General features: G+C 39.3%; 2 protein-coding genes across 6 annotated transcripts in view; one reads left to right on the forward strand and one right to left on the reverse strand.

Annotated features, from left to right (window-relative positions):
• Window positions 1-18,205, reverse strand: part of LOC135468572 (protein-glucosylgalactosylhydroxylysine glucosidase-like) — a 46,362-nt gene extending 28,157 nt beyond the window's left edge. Inside the window, exons 1-11 of one of the 2 annotated variants that reach the window (XR_010444235.1) lie at window positions 18,086-18,205; window positions 15,963-16,319; window positions 15,023-15,234; window positions 14,611-14,833; window positions 11,982-12,166; window positions 10,066-10,289; window positions 8,749-8,923; window positions 7,952-8,161; window positions 7,282-7,491; window positions 1,569-1,669; window positions 623-751 (exon numbers count right to left, since the gene is read on the reverse strand). Coding sequence is in view for 1 of the 2 variants with exons in the window: in XM_064746908.1 (XP_064602978.1) it covers window positions 623-751; window positions 1,569-1,669; window positions 7,282-7,491; window positions 7,952-8,161; window positions 8,749-8,923; window positions 10,066-10,289; window positions 11,982-12,166; window positions 14,611-14,833; window positions 15,023-15,234; window positions 15,963-16,319; window positions 18,098-18,114 (2,043 nt within the window). In the remaining variant the exon portion in view is untranslated. The remainder of the gene's footprint in view (window positions 1-622; window positions 752-1,568; window positions 1,670-7,281; window positions 7,492-7,951; window positions 8,162-8,748; window positions 8,924-10,065; window positions 10,290-11,981; window positions 12,167-14,610; window positions 14,834-15,022; window positions 15,235-15,962; window positions 16,320-18,085) is intronic. The other variant, XM_064746908.1, reaches the window with a different exon arrangement.
• Window positions 17,402-26,922, forward strand: part of LOC135468570 (uncharacterized) — a 34,851-nt gene continuing 25,330 nt past the window's right edge. For 3 of the 4 annotated variants that reach the window (XM_064746904.1, XM_064746907.1, XM_064746906.1), the window contains exons 1-3: window positions 17,402-17,576; window positions 20,069-20,269; window positions 25,073-25,199. The gene's annotated coding sequence lies outside the window, so the exon portion shown is untranslated. Of the gene's footprint in view, window positions 17,577-20,068; window positions 20,270-24,956; window positions 25,200-26,922 lie in introns of those variants that run through there. The other variant, XM_064746905.1, reaches the window with a different exon arrangement.

Consider the following 26,922-nt stretch of genomic DNA (forward strand, 5'->3'; position numbering starts at 1 on the left):
ACAAAAGGAACAATTTAACAACAAAGATGACAATTAGTGTATAATAAACAGAAAATTATAATCTAGCTGTTAGACAGTACATGTAACTAACAAAATGAATAAGACCAATTTGACATCATCTTTATCTTTCATCTGAAGTTCAGATTGTAAACATGCAGTTTTGGAAGCACTTAAAGGCCTTATATAATGCTAAGTTTGATGCATGAACTAAGCTCGTTCTGATAAGAAATAATCAAATATTAACTTTACAATAAAATCTTTAGTGACCCTACAAAATCAATCGAAACCACAGCAAGCAAAATGTGACCTGTTGAAAAAGACTTCTCATGGAAATACAGTAATTCTGCACAACCTGAATGGTTATGGTATTGCAATAATGAAGCACCCTCACACATTCTACTGTCTTCTTGGAAAAGTATGTATGGAACAAAAAACCAAATGTATAGTGGTACACTTTGACATTTGGCACAAAATAACTGACCAATTGTTTTACCCTATTGAGCAAACATGGCAGTACTTTCAATAGTTGGTTTATCTGATTGTTGGTTAAGGCCACTGTATTAAAATCAAGTATATGACCCTCTGATAATTATTAATTTGCACAGTGTATGACTTTACACACCTTGAATGGTCCCCTGACAGACTGTAGGCATCTGCTGAGCGATTCTTCAGCCTTAACTCCATCCTTCACAAAGAGCCAGTTCATTGTGACCGAGGCATGGGTCAGTGGAGACCGGCTAGCACTTGAGCTCTGTCAAGGAAATGGTCATTTATTTATTCATTTTTCAATTGTGGTATAACGTAAAATGCTGTTAGGCACTGACCTCCATCAGGTATACCTGAAAAACTTCTGACTGAAAAAGTAATCCTTGGTTGACATGGAAAATGTCAATCGTCCTGTCATTTGTCCAGCTACAATGGTAATATTACCGGTATGGAGGAAACATTTGCAGGTATGGAGGTAACATTTGCAGGTACGAAGGTAGGGAGGTAACATTTGCAGGTACAGAGGTAACATTTGCAGGTATGGAGGTAACATCTGCAGGTACGGAGGTAGGGAGGTAACATTTGCAGGTACAGAGGTAGCATTTGCTGGTATGGAGGTAACATCTGCAGGTACGGAGGTAGGGAGGTAACATTCGCAGGTAGGGAGATAACATTTGTAGGTAGGGAGGTAACACTTGCAGGTACGGAGGTAACATTTGCAGATATGGAGGATCACATCTGCCGGTATTAATGTAACATTTTCAGGTACCGGGCGTAATATTCTGTAACAGTTTTATCACAGGTGTTATAAAATCCACTAAATTTACTAGGATCTTGACATCCTTTCTGACTACGGATATCTACATTTAGCTATGTAGATGTGCATGTCAGAGGATCTACTGATGTCATTTATATACCAAGTATTACACATAATAACTTTAATCCTACTGTAGCAATACAGATATGGTGTTCATACCAACGGCAAAAATGGCCTAGGATACAATACAGTTTGAGGACAAACTTCTCCAGCCAGATTAAAATACAAGATGTCAGAAATACCAATGATGATTTATCAGACAAACCTTTTCATAAACTTTAAGGTTCTTCTTCTCTACATCAACTCCGATGTCATCTGTCAGGGCTATATTCAACAACAACACCTCAGGTTCTTTTACTGGAGAGCCTGAAGGTTATAAACATTCATTATTTAAGTACTATTTATAAATGCACATCACCATTACCACAAACATATATATATATAAGTACTAATTACAAATGCACATCACCATTACCACAAACATATATATATAAGTACTATTTACAAATGCACATCACCATTACCACAAACATATATATATATAAGTACTATTTACAAACGCACATCACCAATACCACAAACATATATATATAAGTACTAATTACAAATGCACATCACCATTACCACAAACATATATATATAAGTACTATATACAAACGCACATCACCATTACCACAAACATATATATATAAGTACTATTTACAAATGCACATCACCATTACCACAAACATATATATATAAGTACTATTTACAAATGCACATCACCATTACCACAAACATACATATATATAAGTACTATTTACAAATGCACATCACCATTACCACAAACATATATATATAAGTACTATTTACAAACGCACATCACCATTACCACAAACATATATATATAAGTACTATTTACAAACGCACATCACCATTACCACAAACATATATATATAAGTACTATTTACAAATGCACATCACCATTACCACAAACATATATATATAAGTACTATTTACAAATGCACATCACCATTACCACAAACATATATATATAAGTACTATTTACAAATGCACATCACCATTACCACAAACATATATATATAAGTACTATTTACAAACGCACATCACCATTACCACAAACATATATATATAAGTACTATTTACAAACGCACATCACCATTACCACAAACATATATATATAAGTACTATATACAAACGCACATCACCATTACCACAAACATATATATATAAGTACTATTTACAAACGCACATCATCATTACCACAAACATACTATTTACACATGCATATCATCTTTACCACAAACATACTATTTACAAACGTACATCATAACTGTTATCACAAACGTAAGTACTGTTTACAAACGTACATCATAACTGTTATCACAAACGTAAGTACTGTTTACAAACGTACATCATAACTGTTATCACAAACATAAGCATTATTTACAAACGTACATCATAACTGTTATCACAAACATACATGACCACTGCTTACAAATACACCTATGCCTAATTCAAACTTACACATTAAAGTTTATTCACAAAGTTAAACATAGCATGTATTTTCCACAAACATAGATAAATAAAAGTGGATAAAAAACAAACATGTTGACTGACTTAAGGTTTGGTTAAAAGATACAGTACCTCAGGGCAAACTTTTACCATGAAATTGCAAATTTTTTTTTTTTTTTTTGATTGGTGTTTTACGCCGTACTCAAGAATATTTCACTTATACGACGGCGGTCAGCATTATGGTGGGTGGAAACCGGGCAGAGCCCGGCGGAAACCCACGACCATCCGCAGGTTGCTGACAGACCTTCTCACGTACGGCCGGAGAGGAAGCCAGCATGGAAATTGCAAATGGCCCCTTGACTATTCATAAGTCAAGGTTATCTGTTATTGTTAATATCTTTAATATCCTTTATAGGACCCTGCAACATGTTATGTGACTGACTGAATATTGCACATGGCTTGCACTGAAAAGGCATTTAAATAGAAGACAAAACTATCAGATAATTTTACAGTTTAAAATATGTATAAATGCTACTTACATATTGCACATTCATACATAACAGCATTTCAATGTTAATGAGACCATGGAGGTAGAACAGAAGAAGGCACTACTTGGCCTGGTTACTATTGACTGACCCACTGAACGCATGCTGTTCCATTGAATTATGAAAGCGCTTCATGAAATCTTGTACCCGTTTGATAAACACTGTTATTTACAGACGATTAGTTACAGATGATCAGCTAGATTTGCCCAGAAAAGGAGCTTTCTCCAAAGAACACATAAATTACCTCTGTGTAGCATTTTTCCCTCGTGCGTACTTCATTACAAGCTGGTCACCAATAAGGGTTCTAAATTGCTTACAAAATGACCTATGAGCAGAAGTTTGATTGACAGCTGTACGAGACTAGGCTATGTTGTTACAGTAATCTGAAAAAGACCTTGCTGTAAAATGATTTTTTTGTAATTTGAAATACTTTCCCATCAACTGAGAAAAATAAAATTTCGTGTCAATGTATATAACATATCAAGTTATTGACTACATAAGTGAACTGGAGGACGGAAGCATATTTTCAAAGAAAAGCAGTGTTAAGAAATCCAGAAAAGGCCCATTTGATTAACATTAGAAAAACTGAGAAAATCACAATATTGCCTGTCTTTGACAGAGTACTAATATACTTTCTGATCAGCTTTCATGAAAAAAGGTTATGCCAATCAAAAGAGCAAAATAAAGTGTTCACGTACCGCATTATTTGGGATTCGGAAGCCCGAATTCCGAGTTCTTGGAACTAACGCAAGAACTACTTCTGCAATATTTTCTTCTCAGCGCATGAGCACAAGAGCTCAGGGCTATCCATGGTGAACAATTAAATCTATAGGCCTACATATTGTGTAATGCCATTCATATAGAGTAAGGACGTGGTCTAACAAAAGTCACAACAATGCTTTAAGGAAACTCCTACTGGCACGCAGTAGTGTTTAAAAACGTCCACTCTTGTTATATCTGGGGTTAAAACTTAAATAAGCCTGTTGATAACGTAGGAGTCGCAATTAGTGCCTGCTTGGGTGGAGGGGTATATACACATACTGACTGTCAGGCCTGTTGCTCAGCAGCTGCATGAGTGGGGCGGCCAGGTGACTTAAATAATTAGTGCCTGCTTGGGTGGAGTGGTATATACATGTACAGACTGTCAGGCCTGTCGCTCAGCAGCTGCATGAGTGGGGCGGCCAGGTGACTTAAATAATTAGTGCCTGCTTGGGTGGAGGGGTATATACATGTACAGACTGTCAGGCCTGTTGCTCAGCAGCTGCATGAGTGGGGCGGCCAGGTGACTTAAATAATTAGTGCCTGCTTGGGTGGAGTGGTATATACACATACTGACTGTCAGGTCTGTTGCTCAGCAGCTGCATGTGTGGGGCGGCCAGGTGACTTAAATAATTAGTGCCTGCTTGGGTGGAGGGGTATATACATGTAGAGACTGTCAGGCCTGTTGCTCAGCAGCTGCATGTGTGGGGCGGCCAGGTGACTTAAATAATTAGTGCCTGCTTGGGTGGAGTGGTATATACATGTACAGACTGTCAGGCCTGTTGCTCAGCAGCTGCATGTGTGGGGCGGCCAGGTGACTTAAATAATTAGTGCCTGCTTGGGTGGAGTGGTATATACATGTACAGACTGTCAGGCCTGTTGCTCAGCAGCTGCATGTGTGGGGCGGCCAGGTGACTTAAATAATTAGTGCCTGCTTGGGTGGAGTGGTATATACATGTACAGACTGTCAGGCCTGTTGCTCAGCAGCTGCATGTGTGGGGCGGCCAGGTGACTTAAATAATTAGTGCCTGCTTGGGTGGAGGGGTATATACATGTACAGACTGTCAGGCCTGTTGCTCAGCAGCTGCATGTGTGGGGCGGCCAGGTGACTTAAATAATTTGTGCCTGCTTGGGTGGAGTGGTATATACATGTACAGACTGTCAGGCCTGTTGCTCAGCAGCTGCATGTGTGGGGCGGCCAGGTGACCTAAATAATTAGTGCCTGCTTGGGTGGAGTGGTATATACATGTACAGACTGTCAGGCCTGTTGCTCAGCAGCTGCATGTGTGGGGCGGCCAGGTGACTTAAATAATTAGTGCCTGCTTGGGTGGAGTGGTATATACATGTACAGACTGTCAGGCCTGTTGCTCAGCAGCTGCATGTGTGGGGCGGCCAGGTGACTTAAATAATTAGTGCCTGCTTGGGTGGAGTGGTATATACATGTACAGACTGTCAGGCCTGTTGCTCAGCAGCTGCATGTGTGGGGCGGCCAGGTGACCTAAATAATTAGTGCCTGCTTGGGTGGAGTGGTATATACATGTACAGACTGTCAGGCCTGTTGCTCAGCAGCTGCATGTGTGGGGCGGCCAGGTGACTTAAATAATTAGTGCCTGCTTGGGTGGAGTGGTATATACATGTACAGACTGTCAGGCCTGTTGCTCAGCAGCTGCATGTGTGGGGCGGCCAGGTGACTTAAATAATTAGTGCCTGCTTGGGTGGAGGGGTATATACATGTACAGACTGTCAGGCCTGTCGCTCAGCAGCTGCATGTGTGGGGCGGCCAGGTGACTTAAATAATTAGTGCCTGCTTGGGTGAATTGGTATATACATGTACAGACTGTCAGGCCTGTTGCTCAGCAGCTGCATGAGTGGGGCGGCCAGGTGACTTAAATAAAAGAAAAGTAGTTAGGACAGCTGGGACTTACACCGCTTCCAGCATTACCCGGGCTGATCTCCCCTAGATCTAATAAAAACATTAAGGATTAATTAAAACCAACATATACGTATTTATATATAGACCCCAACAGTTTAAGCCCTCTATGCCAACCATGGATTTATATACCACAGTTATATTTTTTTACTTATTATTTACTTTCAACTGCCTGTGAACAAATGGTACTATGACCTCCTCATATACATACAAATGAAAAACGCAAAGACTTACGTCTCAATTTTATTTAGGAAGAGCATGGCTGATTGAGACCCTCAAGCATGGATATTTACGCAGAAAAGCTGTCTGAATACCCTCTTATTTGTGGTGAAAGGGTTGCTGTGCAAAAAAGTCCAGCCAACAAGGCAAAATAGGGGTGACTTACTGAATTTCTTCCAACCTGACATGTGCAATGAGATTATCATATTATCTTTTTGTCCAGCTGAATTCCATCTGAGATCCGTGTCCATTTATCTCAGTGTTGAAGACAAAACTTCCAAATGGATCAAAATAAACAAAATAATGACCAGCGCCTCGAGTTTGTTCCAAACAAACTAGTTAAACCGGTAGGAATGCATCAACTCCAAACATGTAAATTTTAAGCTTTACCGAATCTTATACAATATGTTGATGAATCCATGAAATTCAGTAACTATAGATCAACACTGTAACCATTAGACTACACCCTATCAGTCCTGGAGATTTTGTTACTTATTGCACAGAAGGCATAAAGGATGCTAATTAAAGAACCATCAACAACTCCCATGAATTTCAGAAAAACTTTAATATTACACATGTATGTGTATTTTCTCCTTTGTTCCTGTGATTCCTAGAGCAAAACACCAGCCAGTCTTTTCTTTGTCTTGCTGGCCTGCTTATTTGCCAAAATACAAAGGCTTTAAGGTTCAAAACATTTATTTACTTCAATTTTCACCAAAAACCACAAACAGGAGTACACAAATTTACAGGCGGCATCGGCAAATGCCTGCAAGCTGGACTTTAGTCTTTATCAAAACACGTGCCCTGGCTGTTCGCCTACGACAGCCTCGCAAGAGCACTTGTGCCAAGGCCTGACCAAGCCAGACTGCTCTAACCTCCTGTCACAACAGAGCAGCCCTCGTGGTGTCGGGAACATGCAGTAAACACTTTGAAGCATCACAGTTGTGCTCCTACTATTTTACCTCCATGATGAGACGTACACACCAAGGTGTTATTAAGGTTACACATACCTGGCTGATATTTGTCAAAGGCTGGGTTGAACCGGAGGTTTTCATCAAACGGGATGAATAGGCTGTCAGCATAGGCTTTAAACTTGTCGGAAAATGGTATGCCTTGCTCTGGAAAAAGCTGATGTGGTAACATGAGGCTGATGTTGGCCACGCTGTTTGTATACATGGAGTTATTCACCAAAAACGAAGATTTCCCAGGGGGCATAACTCCTATAAACATAGAAAAACAATTACTGCCTCTATTCATTCTTACAATCTAAATTTATAATGTAATTTAAACTCCATGGATCATTATTTCAGAAAATAAAAAACACCTCTTGTTTTTTACAATAAAAGTCAGGCCTCATTAAAAAATAAGTAATTACTTAAGAAATTATATCATTTCAACTAACAAACTTTTTACATTTGAGAAGTCTGCAAAGCAAACAATTTTTGCATTTGGCAATTACATGTCTACCATGAGGAAGTTGCATCTAACATCTATGTTTCTATTGGAAAGAGGTCCTTGGTGGTAAAGATGTTATGGATGAGACAATGCTGATCACTAATTATCTGCTGCTTTCCACCTCAAAGTAATTAGGTACATGCTGCGAGGGTCATTTACAACAGTCGGATGCACTGGCATACCGCCCTCCATTTATGTACTCAGGTGACACTCAGTCAGACTTACCTGAAATTTTATATAACTTTTTGCTAGTGTCATAGGTAATTCGAGATTCCCAGAATTCCGCAATGGCCTTGACCAGATCTGACCCTTGACCTCTGGTTAAAAAACTTGTATCATTGGTTAGCCACATGTATTGCTGCACGGCTAAAGCTAAATCACCTGTGCTGTAGTGACGATACAAGTCTGCCGACTTGTCAGAGCTAACACTTCGTCCTGAAAGGTAAAGTTGTGCAGACCCGTTGACTACGAACAAGGTTTACCTAAAGTCTTTCATCAGCATTAACATTAATAAACCAATGGTATTTACAACATAGACCACAAACACGTTACACTAAAAGTAGTTGTCAAGCTCAAATGTTTGCATGATAGTGAAGTCACATTTCTTTGTCAGGAAAACTCAAAAGTTACCATATATATCATCCCAATGACTTTTTTTTTTTCTTTCACTGAGACTAGTGTGTTTACATACTTATAAACAGTTCCCTCAGATGAAGTGTATTTCATATATCAGGAGTTTATGGTCATTAATTTGGGACGGTTTCTATTACTGGACGTGCCAACTCATGAGGACTTTTCAAAAAATGCCCTAAATATTTTTACAGCGACAATATCACAGAGTTACATGACTGAAAGTGGAACTAGTACTGAAGCTTTTTTCACACTCACAGGAAAGACTGATAACATGAAAAACCCTTTAACTTGCACGATGCACCTAACACAGAGCATAAACACCATTCTTATTTATACGCTAATCTCGTAGACCACAACCATAACCAAGCATCTGACGACCAGAAAAGTACCAGAATATGCTGTCTCCCAGGAATACAGAGCCCCTTTGTAATGCTGTGATGCTGCCGTTTCCATGGCAACCTTGAGTGTGTGAGCTCGATAATCCAGCATAGACCTGCTCAGGTTAGAATGCAACAATAGGAGTGGGGGGAAGATCCACCGTTCTTGATCCCCAGTCACATGACCCTGAAACATCCAGCAAACATAACACGAAGTTACCATAAGGCATGTTTGTATCATAGTGGTATTTGTTTATTTATTTATTATCTAATTGTTATTTAATAGTCATTTAATTAGTTTCACTATTGTTTAAGGTCATACTGAGGAGTTTTTTCTTATATGATTATGGTCAGCTTTCTGGGTCCAGGATATCCAAGAGCTCAGAGTAAACAACAGACACAGTGGAACAGTCTGCCTGCCTCGGTGCAACCTGCCTCCTTAGTCAAATCGTTTAAAAATTTGCACCAAAGATATCCAAGAGCCCAGAGTAAACAACAGACACAGTAGAACAGTCTGCCTGCCTCGGTGCAACCTGCCTCCTCAGTCAAATCGTTCAAAAATTTGCACCAAAGATATCCAAGAGCCCAGAGTAAACAACAGACACAGTGGAACAGTCTGCCTGCCTCGGTGCAACCTGCCTCCTCAGTCAAATCGTTTAAAAATTTGCACCAAAAGTCTCAGAAAGTGCCAAACACATAGCAAAGCCTTCTCTCTCTCCTTCTTTCTTTCTTTCTTTCTTTCTTTCTTTCTCTCTCTCTCTCTCTCTATATATATGTACATGTTAACTTTGAACTGATTAATGCTTTGTGTAATTTTTTTTGTTTTTTTTTTTATTTTAATATTTTTTTTATTTTATTATTTTTTTTTATTTTTATTTCAATAACCCGTGTGACTGCCGAGTGGTTGTGTGAGTGAATGAAGGGCCTCAGGGAAGATCAATACTGTCATACTGACTGAAATTGTTACTCTCTGAAAATGAAGATATTATTAGTATTATTATTATCTGGCAAGTTTCTGCTGAACTTTTCCACAGGACCCAGATTTCCACTCCATATTGGTAGAAGACATGTAGAATTTGTCCCACAAATGCTCCTGACCACTTGATATCACCAAGAAAAATGGCATTAGGTGGAACAGCTTACGAGGTAGGGCCTAACATATTCTCCATATCACTGACAAATTTGGACACATACAGTTTATGTGAAACTGTCAGAATCATTACTAATGTTATCTCAGAACAGAGAACACACAGTTACATTCTGTAGCTTGAAGTCCATGAGAAGAAATTCAGTTATTCTTCATGTTTTGATTATTTGATTTTAACTCACCTGTCGTTGTTCTCCATTGGCCAACCCTCCTAAAGACATGCCACCAAAGGGGTTGTTTACATCCCATTCCAAGGGCAGACAACTCAGAATATAGTACAGGCTGGAATAACTGAGCTGGGCCAGTTCAGAGTTACTTCCCATATCCATTCGTCCCTCTGCCCATATTGATGCCCAGGCGCTCATGTGACTTCTGCTGAGTGGATGTCTTTGGTTTAAACGGAATCCTGAGATATAGGTGCCAAAGACAGCTTCGTTTAGTCACAAGAAAGCCAGGGTAGTGATTACAGGTGTCAGAAATGCACAGCATTTGCTATTAAATCAAAAAGTATAATCGACAGTATATAGGTCGATGAACAAAAAAGTGTAACCCAGCCATCAAGACAATTTCCTCATCTTGAATACAAAGAAATAAACACAAAATAAAGACACAAGCATACACTTCAGCCTATTGAATGTACACACCGGCTGTTTGACTTATGCAGCAGATGTATGCACCGGATGTTTGATTCATGTGGCCGATGTTTACACGGGATGTTTGATTCATGTGGCCGATGTTTACACCGGTTGTTTGATTCATGTGGCCGATGTATGCACTGGATGTTTCATTCATGTGGCCAATGTTTACACCTAATGTTTGATTCATGTGGTCGATGTTTACACCGGTTGTTTAATTCATGTGGCCGATGTTTACACTGGACGTTTGATTCATGCTGCAGATGTATGCACCGGATGTTTAATTCATGTGGCCGATGTTTACACTGGACGTTTGATTCATGCTGCAGATGTATGCACCGGATGTTTGATTCATGTGGCCGATGTTTACACCGGATGTTTGATTCATGTGGCCGATGTTTACACCAAATGTTTGATTCATGTGGCCGATGTTTACACCAAATGTTTGATTCATGCTGCAGATGTATACGCTGGATGTTTCATTCATGTGGCCGATGTTTACACCAGTTGTTTGATTCATGTGGCCGATGTTTACACCAAATGTTTGATTCATGTGGCCGATGTTTACACCAGTTGTTTGATTCATGTGGCCGATGTTTACACCAAATGTTTGATTCATGTGGCCGATGTTTACACCAAATGTTTGATTCATGCTGCGGATGTATACGCTGGATGTTTCATTCATGTGGCCGATGTTTACACCGGTTGTTCGATTCATGTGGCCGATGTTTACACAGGATGTTTGATTCATGCTGCGGATGTATACGCCGGATGTTTGATTCATGTGGCCGATGTATGCACTGGATGTTTGTTTCATGTGGCGACACACAAAATCTCTAGCCCTCACCCACATGATATACAATTATTCATCCAATGATTCAAACAGGAGAAAATAAGGAGACCAAACCTGGTATTTTTTAAAAAATCTCAAAATTAAGACACTTACTTCTTCAAAACATATTCATCAAGCCCATTTATTTACAAGATAGAGTGAAGTTGACTCAAACATAAAACCTTCCTCTGGGACTATGTGAATATGAACACTAACAAAACTTTCACGTCCATTAAGTTTGCTGAAGATTTAGTGAAAAATGTGAGAAATGTTGACCCAAACATCCGGGGCTAGATGCTTAAAAACTGGCTGAACCACAGAAATTTTGAAGAAAAAAAAAATCATCTATAATCCCAGAATTGAGAGGTCTTTATCTTCAGAGCATGTTCGTCAAGCTGATGTACTGAAAACAAAACAAACGAAAAAGCTAACAGCTGACCTTAACAAAAAAGCTTACCCAGCAAAAAAAAGTGTCATTTTTGGGCATATCTTTCTTAATGTTCCTTAAAACCATAACAAGAACATGTTAACCTGCTGTGGTGGCTATTGTTACATGTATTCACACACTAACATAAGCTCACTATGGGAGCTATTGCTACTACATTATCTACTGCTAAGCACGCAACTGTACCATTGTCAAACTTGTCCTTAGCCAGCCTGGGGTCAGGACTGAGAGACATGAGGTAAAGGTGGGAGGCCTCCTCCACCATCCCATCATCCATGGTGATGTTAGTGGGTATATCTGTGTAGAAGATATGAACTTCTCCAGGCTTCTCGCCCTCACACTCTGGCTGCTTCACTGTTCCATGGACATAACTGAAAAAAAGAAAAATGGACCTGTAGCTTCACCTGCTGACATGCTTGCAGTTCATGTGGACAAATGTGTCAGATGCATATTACCTGTACACCATAGTTATCATCACCCTACATGTATAACTGCCTGCAGTCCATTGTTATGAACGGCCCACATGTAAAACTGCCTGCAGTCCACAGTTATGAACGGCCCACATGTAAAACTGCCTGCAGTCCACAGTTGTGAACGGCCCACATGTAAAACTGCCTGCAGTACACAGTTATGAACGGCCCACATGTAAAACTGCCTGCAGTCCACAGTTATGAACGGCCCACATGTAAAACTGCCTGCAGTCCACAGTTGTGAACGGCCCGCATGTAAAACTGCCTGCAGTCCACAGTTATGAATGGCCCACATGTAAAACTGCCTGCAGTCCACAGTTGCGAACAGCTCACATGTAAAACTGCCTGCAGTCCACAGTTATGAACGGCCCACATGTAAAACTGCCTGCAATCCACAGTTGTGAACGGCCCACAGGTAAAACTGCCTGCAGTCCACAGTTATGAACGGCCCACATGTAAAACTGCCTGCAGTCCACAGTTATGAACGGCCCACATGTAAAACTGCCTGCAGTCCACAGTTGTGAACGGCCCGCATGTAAAACTGCCTGCAGTACACAGTTATGAATGGCCCACATGTAAAACTGCCTGCAGTCCACAGTTGCGAACAGCTCACATGTAAAACGGCCTGCAGTCCACAGTTATGAACGGCCCATATGTAAAACTGCCTGCAGTCCACAGTTGTGAACGGCCCACAGGTAAAACTGCCTGCAGTCCACAGTTGTAAACGGCCCACATGTAAAACTGCCTGCAGTCCACAGTTATGAACGGCCCACATGTAAAACTGCCTGCAGTACACAATTATGAGCGGCCCACATGTAAAACTGCCTGCAGTCCACAGTTGTGAACGGCCCACAGGTAAAACTGCCTGCAATCCACAGTTGTGAACGGCCCACATGTAAAACGGCCTGCAGTCCACAGTTATGAGCGGCCCACATGTAAAACTGCCTGCAGTCCACAGTTGTGAACGGCCCACAGGTAAAACTGCCTGCAATCCACAGTTATGAACGGCCCACAGGTAAAACTGCCTGCAGTCCACAGTTGCGAACAGCTCACATGTAAAACGGCCTGCAGTCCACAGTTATGAACGGCCCACAGGTAAAACTGCCTGCAGTCCACAGTTGTGAACGGCCCACAGGTAAAACTGCCTGCAGTCCACAGTTGTGAACGGCCCACATGTAAAACTGCCTGCAGTCCACAGTTATGAACGGCCCGCATGTAAAACTGCCTGCAGTACACAGTTATGAACGGCCCACATGTAAAACTGCCTGCAGTCCACAGTTGTGAACGGCCCACAGGTAAAACTGCCTGCAATCCACAGTTGTGAACGGCTCACATGTAAAACTACCTGCAGTCCACAGTTATGAGCGGCCCACATGTAAAACTGCCTGCAGTCCACAGTTGTGAACGGCCCACATGTAAAACTGCCTGCAGTCCACAGTTATGAACGACCCACATGTAAAACTGCCTGCAGTCCACAGTTGCGAACAGCTCACATGTAAAACTGCCTGCAGTCCACAGTTATGAACGGCCCATATGTAAAACTGCCTGCAGTCCACAGTTATGAACCGCCCATATGTAAAACTGCCTGCAGTCCACAGTTGTGAACGGCCCACATGTAAAACTGCCTGCAGTCCACAGTTATGAACGACCCACATGTAAAACTGCCTGCAGTCCACAGTTGTGAACGGCCCACATGTAAAACTGCCTGCAGTACACAGTAATGAACGGCCCATATGTAAAACTGCCTGCAGTCCACAGCTGTGAACGGCCCACATGTAAAACGGCCTGCAGTCCACAGTTGTGAACGGCCCACATGTAAAACTGCCTGCAGTCCACAGTTGTGAACGGCCCACATGTAAAACTGCCTGCAGTCCACAGTTGCGAACAGCTCACATGTAAAACGGCCTGCAGTCCACAGTTATGAACGGCCCATATGTAAAACTGCCTGCAGTCCACAGTTGTGAACGGCCCACATGTAAAACTGCCTGCAGTCCACAGTTGTGAATGGCCCACATGTAAAACTGCCTGCAGTCCACAGTTGTGAACGGCCCACATGTAAAACTGCCTGCAGTCCACAGCTATGAACGACCCACAGGTAAAACTGCCTGCAGTCCACAGTTGTGAACGGCCCGCATGTAAAACTGCCTGCAGTCCACAGTTATGAGCGGCCAACATGTAAAACTGCCTGCAGTCCACAGTTGTGAACGGCCCACAGGTAAAACTGCCTGCAGTCCACAGTTATGAACGGCCCACCTGTAAAACTGCCTGCAGTCCACAGTTATGAACGGCCCACACGTAAAACTACCTGCAGTCCACAGTTGTGACCAGCCCAAATGTAAAATTACCTGCAGTCCACAGTTGGTATGTCACAGGTACCTTCTGTAATATCCAAGTCATCGCTACTAACATCAGATTTTACGGACAGCTTCAGGATTAATGGCTCACGGGTTGGATGATCGTGGATTTTTATTTTCAACTCCACAACAAAGAGTTCTCGGTAGGTTCTATGAGCATACGTCAGCTTCTCTATTCTGAAGAATGTTCCCACCGTAGTTTCATTGAAAATTCCTAAAAAAAAGCATTTCATACTGGTTATTTTCAGTTTAAACACACCATTTGTTGGGTATGAGATCTTCATTAAATAGAAAATAACAGTACACATTTAATTTCATTTCAAATAGATCACCCATTGGGTGTGTCATTATTAGAAAATAGAAAACAACACATCACTTCCAATATTATCATCACTGAACCTACCTCCTCCCATCTCTAGAGAATAGGTTTTAATGACTGGAACTTTTGGTGCTGCTATGGAAATTTCAATTGCAATCAAGGCAGGAATCCTTGCCCTGTGAGAAGTTGCCTGAGCACCATTGTACAGTCCATTCATATGTATGGTGTCACTGTTAACGACGGTAGCAATATGACCATTACCAACTGTTGGCCATAAACCTCTATCAGTTGGCATTCTGAAACAATGAAAATACTAGAATCTAGACAGGGCACATTTAGGAACACCACACAAGAATTTAAATTGGGATGTAGCCCCACACAGCAGTAGTTAATCAATCTGTACATCAATCAATACAACCTGTCCAGTTTGACAACATTTTAGGAATATTACTACCCTGTAGAGCTTATATCGCTGAATCACTCTCAGGTATGTGGTACAGCTCAAGGGCCAACTGTAGAAAGCTGTTTCTGACCAAACAGCAAGTCAAATTTAAAACCTCGTCATAATGTCTAGTATTTGGTAATGAAAGTTGATATTTTAACATGTCTGGTTGAAGATAACATTGATGATGTGGTCAAAACCTTGTTTTTTAGGACCATCATTGTGTGTCAAAAGTCAGAATTTATGTCAGAAATAGCCCTGTTAACTTTGCCCCCTGAAACGTTCACAATGATTGCTTACTACTGTTGGACAATAATGTCATAGTCAAAAAACAGTTTGTAGCTCCACAGTAGCCTGGACTTTATTGTGAACCCGGCAGTAACATTTGGCTACGATGTTGTAAGCAGTGCAGAACTGAGCAGAGACCATTATGCCATTAAGTACTTTACTACATTCTTCTCCATGATCGCTTTAGTTGATACAAAAAACGCAGATAAAGAAAAGCCTTCTGTAACAATGGTAACACTAGTCTAGGGCATTAACCACAATGTAATGTACAAGATACAAGATGTGATTTCTTACTGGTCAACCTGGAATATGCTGTCATGTGGAGGTACATTTCCCAGCAGCCTTTGAATGTCATGTGACCTGTGAGGCAACACCTCTGGAGCTGACTCTACATTGTTACTCTTTTTCTCCAGGTCTATGAGATCATTTTGCACAGGGGGCTTGACCTTATCAGGAGGTAACTCGTCCTTCACAACTGGCTGCCCAAACCTGTTACCTGCCCGGTGCTGGATGTTATGAAGCTTTAAATAAGGTTTTCTCTGCCATGGTGAAGTCTTGTAACAGATTCCAGCAAACAGTAGAAAGACCAAGATCAATGTTGCTACTATCACAGTTTTCAGTTTCATATCTAACAACCATTCCACCAATTGCCTACAACATAAATAAAACAAAATTTAAGACAAAGTAAATGAATTTCTGCAGAGGGAGAAATAATCTCTATTTCAAAAACACCAAAAATAGTTTTTACAATTACATCGACATTTTTTTATTTATTTAGTTATTTACATCACATGTGTTTAAAGTTGTACTGGTACTTTCACTTTAATTTGTATACCATTTGTTTCATCATTTAGACATTTTGGGTTTACTACCGGTAGTGACAGATATCAGCCAGAGTGCATAGGAAACTTGACCTTAGCCACTACTTGACAAATGTTCACACATTGAGCTATAGATGAACCATGAGCTGGATTTGAACCATATGACATGACATAATACTCATGGCTTGAAGACAAACAACATTTTTATAAGCAATCACTCAGCAATAAATAAGGTTGTTTCTCTAACGTGAAAGTTTGCAGAAAGTAAGATCAGATTCCCTTTGAACATTTACATAAACAGTTGACCTGTCAAGGTTAAATTTGGCTGTGATCACAGGTCCAAATATCAAAATTGTCACAACCAAGGTTTCTCAGCTACTACAGTCTATAACACACCCATTACATTCTTATCATGTTATGGTGGGATCATATTAGTGAGTGCATTATCAAAACCTTGCATCACGCTCTTTTACATCTTATAGTGAATAATTCTATCAGATCCATCATACATCTCAATCTATAATTTTTTTCTCTTTCAGATTCTACATAGGGAAGAATACAGAAGAGCCACTTGACAGATGTCTTTAATATGGGCACATAACATTTTAGTCTTTGACAAACATATTATCCACTAATTATTTATCGATTCTGACAATTATGTCAGCTGTAAAAAATAAAGCATCGAATTTAAATTGTTGAACTAAATTGATATCTTCAGCCTCTTGAATGTCTTTTACAATGGTGCATACAAAGCATGCTAGCAGGACAAATATCTGTGGACAATCATTCAACAGATGGTTTGCAATGGCAGTCATCTTTGAGGTAAGTTTGTGTATTGCCCACTGGGTGTCTATTGTTGGAGGTGACATAAGCTGGGCAGAGGCCCTTGGCTGGAAAGGGCATACAATGGGCAATATACACAGACTTACCTCAAAGATGGCTACCATTGCAAACCATCTATACAACCAAATATAATCCAATAAAAGATTACAGAATGATTCTAACACATGGTAGGCTTACACCTAGTCAGAGTAGTGTGTGGGGATTTGAACAGGAGATGCTACGACGATGATTTGATCAGCTTAAGGTAAGTTCTTATTCGGGCCGCCACGTGCTCTTCACCATGTAACTTAGGGTGCTCGTATCGACTGGGGTTGAGCAGCCATGAATATGGTGTATACAAATATTTAGTGTTCTTGGACTAGCCTACAGAGCGGTGAAGGCTACACAATGTCTTCTTATTCAACAACGTTAAATGTACTACCTCTACATTTTATATTTCTGACATTCATTCGGTCGATCGGTCGATCGGTCGACCGACCGACAGAGTAAATATCAGAATGATAAACAAGGAGGGAGATCATTTAGCTCCCTGAATTGCATGTTTTCTAATAATTCCAGTGTGGCCCTGTCCTCTCTGTCATTTTAAGTTGCACTTGAGGAACCTGGGTCACAATAAATATTACTGTAACGGACAATAGTAATGTTTTTGTTATCTAAAACAATGACACGTTGTTGTTGTTTTGTTATCATCTTTTGAGAGGAAAACATTCAAGATAACCGCAAATTAATGCTTCGCCATACTTGACTGCGTACCGTTTTACATACTTGCAATTTCTTTCCATAGCAAAACTGCACGTCGCATTTCATCAAGTTTTGACAGTCATTTTTGACAACAGTTTTGAGTTTTAGTAACTTCGTTTTAACTGGACTGGTACAAACGTGGAAATCCCCTTCAAGGGAAGTAACTCATGCTTGGTTAACTGTGAAGCGGATGGCGCCTCGCAGTCATTCGATGACAGATTCGTCTGGCGCCGGTGTGCTGTTCCATGCTTCTGAATATTTGAAGATTAAAATTGATTTTTTTAAATGTTTCAAAGTCACGCTTTAAAAAAAATTCAAAACTTTAAGAATATGGTACTAGGCGGATTATGTCACTATTGGGCCTACATAGGCCTACATGCCAACGGATGATGTATATTAATATATGAAAAATAATTCCACCACACCGATGCCTACAATTTTTTTTTTCACTTTTTTGTGCATTGGTGGATAAAGTAAACTTATGCAGATATCAGTCGACCACGTAATGTATACTGGATTAAGCTCTAATGTATGTTTATGAAACAATGCAGGGCCTATTGTTAATTGTGCTGTATATAGATGCATGTGTCTGCATGTTTGAAAAAATAAATATAACATAGACACTACCGTTATGCCATTTGTTAAGATTGTGAACTTATTGGTCTTTCATTTAGGACTAGATCTGAACAATGTAATTTTTAGATCGACGAGTTTGCTTTGAATATATTTAACACGAATCAATGATATCTGATATGTCGGCCTAATGTAATGTTTATTGGTCTAAACTGTATATATCCACATGCCCTTCACACGCATGTAGACAGTGTATCACACACTTAAACTTAATTTACATGAGTCTGTGCACAAAATGCAACTGTACCCTACGGTGTACAGTTAAATCGAGGAAAAACTGTTGTTGGTTAAACGCAACTTGCGTCCTGATCACCATATATAACTTACGTGCGCATACGTTCGGGACCGGGATATGTAGCGACATACACGTGTATATAATCATGCACGAGTCCAAGATTGCTCTGATGATATAGATTTGGTAAAATATTGCTCGTGGTTTGGGGTCATCCTTGGCAAAACAAAATTTTGCGAAACCTAACGTCAGAGCCATCTGAGACGTGTAGGCCTACATGTGCATGCATATGCATGGCTGCATGTACCTACCTTTGTACGGCTCAGTACGATGTATGCCTCCATTGTAAAGTTCTGCAAAATCAATCACACTTTGCGCAATATAAGGTTTGTTCGAAGCACCGGTCGCCCAGGCTTCAGATTTATGAACTGTGTCAGCCGTTAGGCGGAAACCCGTGTCGGCACAATGTCACCATGCATAGCTCATTTAACTTTTCACATCACCGCCAATTCCTGTGACAAGGGCGAACACCAGCCAATAAAAACTATATCGATACAAATGAATGGTCTGTTGGCGTGCGTAGATGGATGCGTGCTTGACGGACAAGTAGCAACCTGTAAATAATTGCAGACGGGGACCTGCGTGAGTGAGTTGTGGTACCTGTACTAGAATTCGACAGACCGTGCATATAAGTGCATTGACTAATTTAGGCAGACCTGAATAACGGAATGTTCCTTTGATGCATACAACCTAAAGGTAAACTGGAAAACACCTAGGCTATAGATTCATGAAGTATATTAATTACTGCATACCGGTATGTGTTTGGTAATCACGATAATTCTCTTATACCACAACCAGTTCATTTTAACTGGTACATGTATTTACAGTATTTGTTTGTGTACTTTTACCTGAATGATTTATGTGCAAGGAAAAAAATATCTAAAATGATGATTTAGCCAAGTTAGCATCGTTTAATTGTGACATGTAGCCTAATTATATATATTGACTGGTACATATATAGCTCGACGGGAAACAAATGTAAAATGATTATTTAGCCAAGTTATAGGTCTATGTACAGATAATTTACACATGATATATGACTTGCATGGGTATATTTGTATTTACTGCAGAAAAATATCACCAACCGGTGCCATAAACAGAGAATGTATGAGCCATTGCCTGTATAACATAAGGGTACATGTACTGAAAGAACCATGGAATAGGTGGAAGATAACGTCAAGCATCCCGATAGATGGCGCCTCGGTGGAAAAGCGGCGAATGTGATTTCCACACAGGCCTTCGACAGACGAGAGGCTTTGGAAATTTGTGAGGTGAGTTCAGATCATTTATGTCAAGGCTGATAGTTACTGTTTGATTGTAAAACAATGTTATGGCTGTTCGTGAATGCTCTGTTCGATCAGTGGATGATTTATTTCCTGTTAGCCTGAGCCAGGTCTCGGCGGTTTGGTTGATGAACTGCTCATACAATTACCAAATCAAACTGCAATTAGCCAAGGATCTCGGCTGTGATCTTTTAATATGGGATTAGGCGTAGATGGCTAGCGGTCCCCGCGTATCAGTATATGTAAGCCACCCTTAGACCGAGGTCTCAGACTATACTGCGATAGGCAATAAATCGTAAAATTGCACATTTGTTGTATTTTTAGATTTTCAGAGGTTTCATATTTGTTTTCAGAAGAAATCATTTTAAAGGGCATAGGTTCATAAATGAAATTTAAAAACAAAACAGAAAAAAATAAACGTTTATCCTGTATGTTTCACGAAAAACTATTATTAAAACATAGTAAACAAACGATTGAGAAAAGTGAGGAATTGAGGGTTTGTGGACAAGAAGGTCCTGATGGAACGCAATGTCAGTTGTACCTCAGAAAACAGATGAGACATTCAATGTTTTTTGAGTAAATTAGACATTGATTGTTGGATTAATTAGTCAATGAAAATTGCCTGCTGTGATTCTTCAGCCTTTTTCTGAAGGCATTATTTTGTTTAGACTGATAAAATTATACTTTTTATGAAGCCCTGAAACTGGCCAATCCAATAAATGTGCATAAATTGCACTGAAAGTTGCTCTTTCATATAGGCGAAAAGGTTGAGGAATTAGGGTAACATTTTTGACAAGGCACAGTGGGACATTTTTTACCTTTGGGGATAAACTGTTAGAACTCAAAATTCTCTTATTAAATAAGTAGGCTATATTAGATCTTTCTGTACTTAGGTTTTGTTCGTTAGAATAATCATTTTACGGTAATATCAATGCGACTTAATATTTACTGCACATATTTATTTTAAGAGAGGAATTCACTCCTCAGGCATGAATCTGTAATCTGAGACCACTATCACAAAACTTCTACGATTGAAATGCTGTAATATGCATTGATGTAACAACTGCAGGCTAATTAATTTCTGGACTGACGGCTGGTGAATTCAGGTTAAATGCCATTTTGTCCTTCAAGAACATGCGTTAATACATGTACCTATCATTCACTGCATGTTAAGAAAGAAAACCAATTCACAAATCGTGGTAATGGGGGCTTACACTGTAGCTCAGCTGGCCATTCATATGGTAGTAAAGGTAAGACCATTGTACAGTCTGCAGACCAGCTGTATAAGAGGTATATGTATAGATCTTGACATCCTAGGTTTATCTTTAAGCACCTCATTAACGGGGGACCATTTCTTTGTGGCCTGTTTGTTGTGGTGAATACAACATTGATAAGTGAAGAAACAAAACTCTTAAGAGTTGTGCATGTCCAAGAGCTGGGTGATAGCCTAGGTGATCAGCCTGCGAGTGGTGTTTGTTAGACAGGTGTGATGGGCAGGTAACAAGGTAAGGAGGGGAATGGAGTGGGATGGCCTCTGTTCATTCACCTTAAACTCTGACATGTATGCAGTTAGAAAATGTTGCAATAAAGCATTTCTGAAAGTTTCTGTGAGTACCAATTGGAAGTTGTTCTTGGTAAAAAAAAATTTATATATGTAGGTTATTTTGGCCTCTTGCTTTGATAATGAGCAAAAGTGTTTATAAATTAAAGGTTTATATGTGTTAATTTAGAATTTTTTAATTTATGTCTTCTGTACAGTAAATTCTACAGTTGGCTATGACAGTCTTTAAGTGTTAAATAAGCTTGTAGCTTTTAAACTGTGGTGTGTACCAAAGTGTATTTCCTAGTACATAGGCACATATATATATTATATATATGTATATATATATAATATTTTGATAGTAGTTCATAGTATAATTCATGTGATTGATAACATTTTTACTCTCTAGATGTTTGAAGGAACAAAGGAGGCTCTAATATTTATTACTATTTTTAGCGAATCATTAGTCAAAGAAGAATGTTTGCTTTACAGGGTTAATTTGCACCTTACCTGCTTACAGATCTTGTAATAGGACAGCTTAGTGCCTACATCTGGACTATATGAAAGAGTTTGCCGAAGACAAAGTGCCTTACAGTGGCAAAGAGCGGTTCAGTGCTGCGAAACTTGGCATTGTGTACTGGTAATCTTGTTATATCCTTGGATTTTTACCGTTGTTTGTCAGCTTTTTATGAATAGTGCTCTATTGTCCATTCAGTGGATTAAGCAGTGCCTGACTTACCACTTATACAAGCGATAATCTGTTTTTGTAACAGTTTACTGTTATTAGATCATAGTGGTTTTAGTCTAAGTACAAATCCCCAAGGCACGTCATAAATGTGGAATTGAAATTACACACCTGCCACAGTGTCACTGATAATGGATTATTGGTTCATAATGAAGGAGACTCAAGTGACAATGCAACGGATTCTGTGAAGTACATATATGACAGTGAAATCTGTTTTGACATGTCTTACCAGGCTCAGGCATTGACTGATAATCAGATTCAAAACTCTGAGGAGCAAGCATGTGTAAATAGGTCTACACTGAAACAATGTTTGTACTCTGCTTGCTCAATCCACTTTCTATTGAAGGTGGAGAAAACATAAAAATGACATAAAGTTCAGATGAAAGAGCACGAAAAATTATTCCTAAATGTGGATTTCAATATTTTTTTTCAATTTTTCCTTAAGGAGAAAAAGACACTTGAAAATAATTTTTGTATGGTGGGCATATGGGACCACCTTTTGGTATTTATAGTCTTTGTTTAATAATGTTATAAATGAGGATGTAACACAGGTTTAATAAATATTTTTGCACTAGAATTTGTTCTTTTCAACTAACAAATGCATTAACCCTCAATTTGGATCATAGTTATATTTTTGATATGTTCATAAATATTATCGTAATTTAGGTTTCGATATAAACAACAAATTTACATTCAAATTAATTTATTAGACAAGCATCACATCATTATTTATGACGTTGTTTTACAACAACGATAAATACCAAAAGTTGGTTCTAAATACTCACCATACAAAAATATTTTCTAACACCCTTTTCTCTTGAAAAAAAAATCCCAAAAAATATTAAAGATCATATTTGCAAATAAGTTTTGACACTCTTTCATCTGATTTTGGCATCATTTTTATGTTTTCTTCTTTTTTAACCTATTAAATTTAAATGACGTGGGCAGGTGGTACATGTATGTAAGGTGTAAGATCTGGTTTTCTTCTTGAGAAAAGCATGATTTCCCTTTATTAAATTTGGTTAGAACTACAATTATAGTGTAAAATGTGTAACAATTTTGAATGTGCGACAAAAAACCTAATATTGTTATTAAATGTGCCAGTTAATAAATGTGAATAATAATAGATTTGTAACTGCAGTCCACCTATACCCCCCATGGCAGTTTTGTTGTGTTTTATAAACTGTTCTGCTTAAATCAAGATTTCAGTTAATGTAAACAGCCAAGTGCTTGAACCTTGCTACCTAGAAGGTGTGTATTCTGCTTGGTCTCTTGTTCCATAATGGCTTGTGTTACACATGATCATTCTTGTTATGGTCATAATTGTAAACTCTGAAGTTACCATTGAGGAACAACATGGTATGTCATACCGGCACTGTATAATACCGGCACTGTATAAAACCTATGATAGACTCTGTGCACATTGCTGGGTTTACTAGCTATTTTATTGTGTAACAGTAGGTGTTGTATATCCTTTAATAGCCCAGTGTGCTATCTGACTTTTATGGTGGGTAATTGTGAAGAGGTCTGCTGTCAGGATCATCATGTGGGAGGTCTGTGGCTTACTCAGAAAACTGAATATGTCACAAGACAAACATACATATAATTATATATATATATAGCACTATAGCCAGAAAGAAAGATAAGCATCAGTGTTTGTCACATTTTACATTCACAAAGCATTTGCAGTTTCATTTCACTCTGGGATCTAGAAGGAAGCTTTCTTTATCTTTCTTCCCCTTTCCTTAGATTTCTTGTTTAAATTTTATAACATTATTTTTTCTTTTTAATGAAATGTTATGTATTTATTTAATACATTAAATGTCACACAAGCTAGGTGTGTTAAATTATGCATAGATAATACAGTGAATGTTACTTGTACAGGTATAACAACATTTGTGTACAGGTATATGAAGCAACATTTACATTAGCTGAGATATAATTCTGAACTATTTGCTACAAGGAGATAGGAAACAGGCTTTGAGTTAAACTATATTGTACTCTAATAGTAGGTGTATAAAACGTGTGTTTGCAGGTAGAGACCTACACAAGGTCTGTAGAGCATAGGATATTTAAAACTTTAAACAGTACTGATAAAAAAAGCCAAGCCCCAAGCCCTGCCCTTTAGCAGAACAAACAAAAATGGGCAGCGTGAAAAGTTCGGCAGCGGTGTGGCCGTCCAGGCGGTGATTTGTTCTAACTGTGCTCTGCCTGTACAGACTTGACAGAGCCGACAGAGGGGTCTTCCATTGCTCAGGTAGTCAAGGCTGCTCTGGGCTCGTGTTATTGCTTCATGTTACCCACTCCAGGTAACCAGCCCTTAATGGCCTGGCCTGTGCCTTATTACATGTAAGGTGTGCACTGGGTGATTGTTAAACAGGAATGTTTTGAAGAGACAGAGTTTGTGTCTTTGTTGGCAGGCTAGGAGTGTCATTGTGAAGGTCTGGTGTTTACCTCAAGACAATCTGAGCTAATTGTCTTTGTGTACTCTTGGATATGTCTTTAGGAACATACCACCTGGGCTAACGAGATTCTGAAGCAAGTCCCACCTGGTCATTGTGGAGGACAGATCCAGGATCTGCTCAGGAGTGTCGCTGATGGTGTAACCCTACCTAACATTATCTCAGCTCTTAGTAAGTATCCACATATTATAAGATTTTAATTGTCTTGTCAGTTTTAATGAGTTTTTTATGTGTTGCTCTTTTTCATCATCACAATGTCTCCGTGTTTAAAAATTCAGCAGTTTTCCAGCTGGGTCTTGTCTTTCCATTTTGTAATGTTGATTTTACCTATTTTAAAAGAAAAGTCAGAAATATGGTGAAAAGAATGTTTTGTGTATATTTTTTCCTATGTGTAATTAAAAGGATTGTGTTTGATATACTGAAAATGTTACTATTGCTAGTTTATAATTTTGAATACACAAAATAGAAGACTAAAGACATGCTGATAAGTGCATTGACAACTAACTACAAATGAGGGTCAGAGGTTAACCTAAGGTTGATATTAGACAATGCAAGAGCTCTACACTGACTGTGTAATTGGCTAACCACAAATAGTTGAGGCGTAAGGTTTACCTGTACTATTTCTACAGGGTAGAAGCTCTTGTATTGTTTATTATTTTTGGTTTACAGATGAATCATTCATGTGATTATACCTTGTTCAGATTCAAAGTTTATGAATTAAAGACAAAATATAGTTCTTTTTTATCTAAGTTTGTTGTTCATGTACTGAAAAGTGGAGTGAACCAGTTGACAAATTTGCAAACCTTACATTTCATACATGTATGTGAAACTGGGAAATTGTTCATTCATTGGTTAATAGCTCACGAGTAGCATGTACACTCTGGTAGCATGATCGTGGTGGTTATATTGATTGCCAGATTCAAGCTACGTATGTACCTGTGAGCTTAACAGGTAAACAGATACAGGTCTCTTAAAGTTGGTTGTACTTGCTCAGGTGAGATCATAGCCTCAGCCAAATGTGCTGGCTGGGCATGCATCAGGCACACTTCCTCTTACAGGAGTAGTAATTATCATAGGCAAAATGAAGGAAATAACTTAAAGACTGGTGATTAAAACCTCAACATCTATGAATTGTTGATGTATTAATCCAGCTAATTCACACTTTCATGTGGGTAATTATGTCTGTAGACTGAACACTGCGAAAAGCTGATTTTCTCCTAGTTAAATTACTCTTGAGTTGATGACGTGCACCCTGAAGACATTCTGCCCATAATACATATGGTTTTACTCTGACTGCTTTATCCCTTCGTAATAATGAGGGATGCTGTTGTCATCAGTATGAAGTACACACCACATGAAAAAGCTGTAATGATATAGTCGTCCCGGATTGAAGCTTGGATGTAGAACAGCCATTCTGTATCCTGGACTATATGTAGTAATATGCGTGTTAAAGTCATATTATCGTATTGCTGATAAACAAACTGACAAAACTAGGTGTGGTTCAAAGAATGGTAAAGTGGAGCAATTGTTAAGTCAAGTGTAATCAGTCCATTGTCACCTGTAGACGTTGTATAGTCTTTACGCTGTGGCTGTCCACAGTGGTGACATGATTCTCTTTCTGCCTGAACTAGCCGAGTGGCTTCACCTGGACTGACGGCACACCTATGTTACGGTCACCAGCTGTGCAAAGGTAGCATTATTAGACTACAGTGGTACATGTAGCTAGTGTCAGATCTCTAACATCACTGATTTGTGTGATTAAGTGTTGTTAGTCATGGAGTTTGCTCAGAGCCCAGGGCTGTTGATAGCAGTAAATCCCCACCCCCTTCAAAAAACAAAATCAAAGCAAGAAAAAAAAAATCTTCTTTATTCAAGCTTTCAAGCTGTATAAGAA

This window comes from Liolophura sinensis, chromosome 6 (assembly GCF_032854445.1).
Source record: "Liolophura sinensis isolate JHLJ2023 chromosome 6, CUHK_Ljap_v2, whole genome shotgun sequence".
Taxonomy (NCBI): Eukaryota; Metazoa; Mollusca; class Polyplacophora; order Chitonida; family Chitonidae; genus Liolophura; species Liolophura sinensis.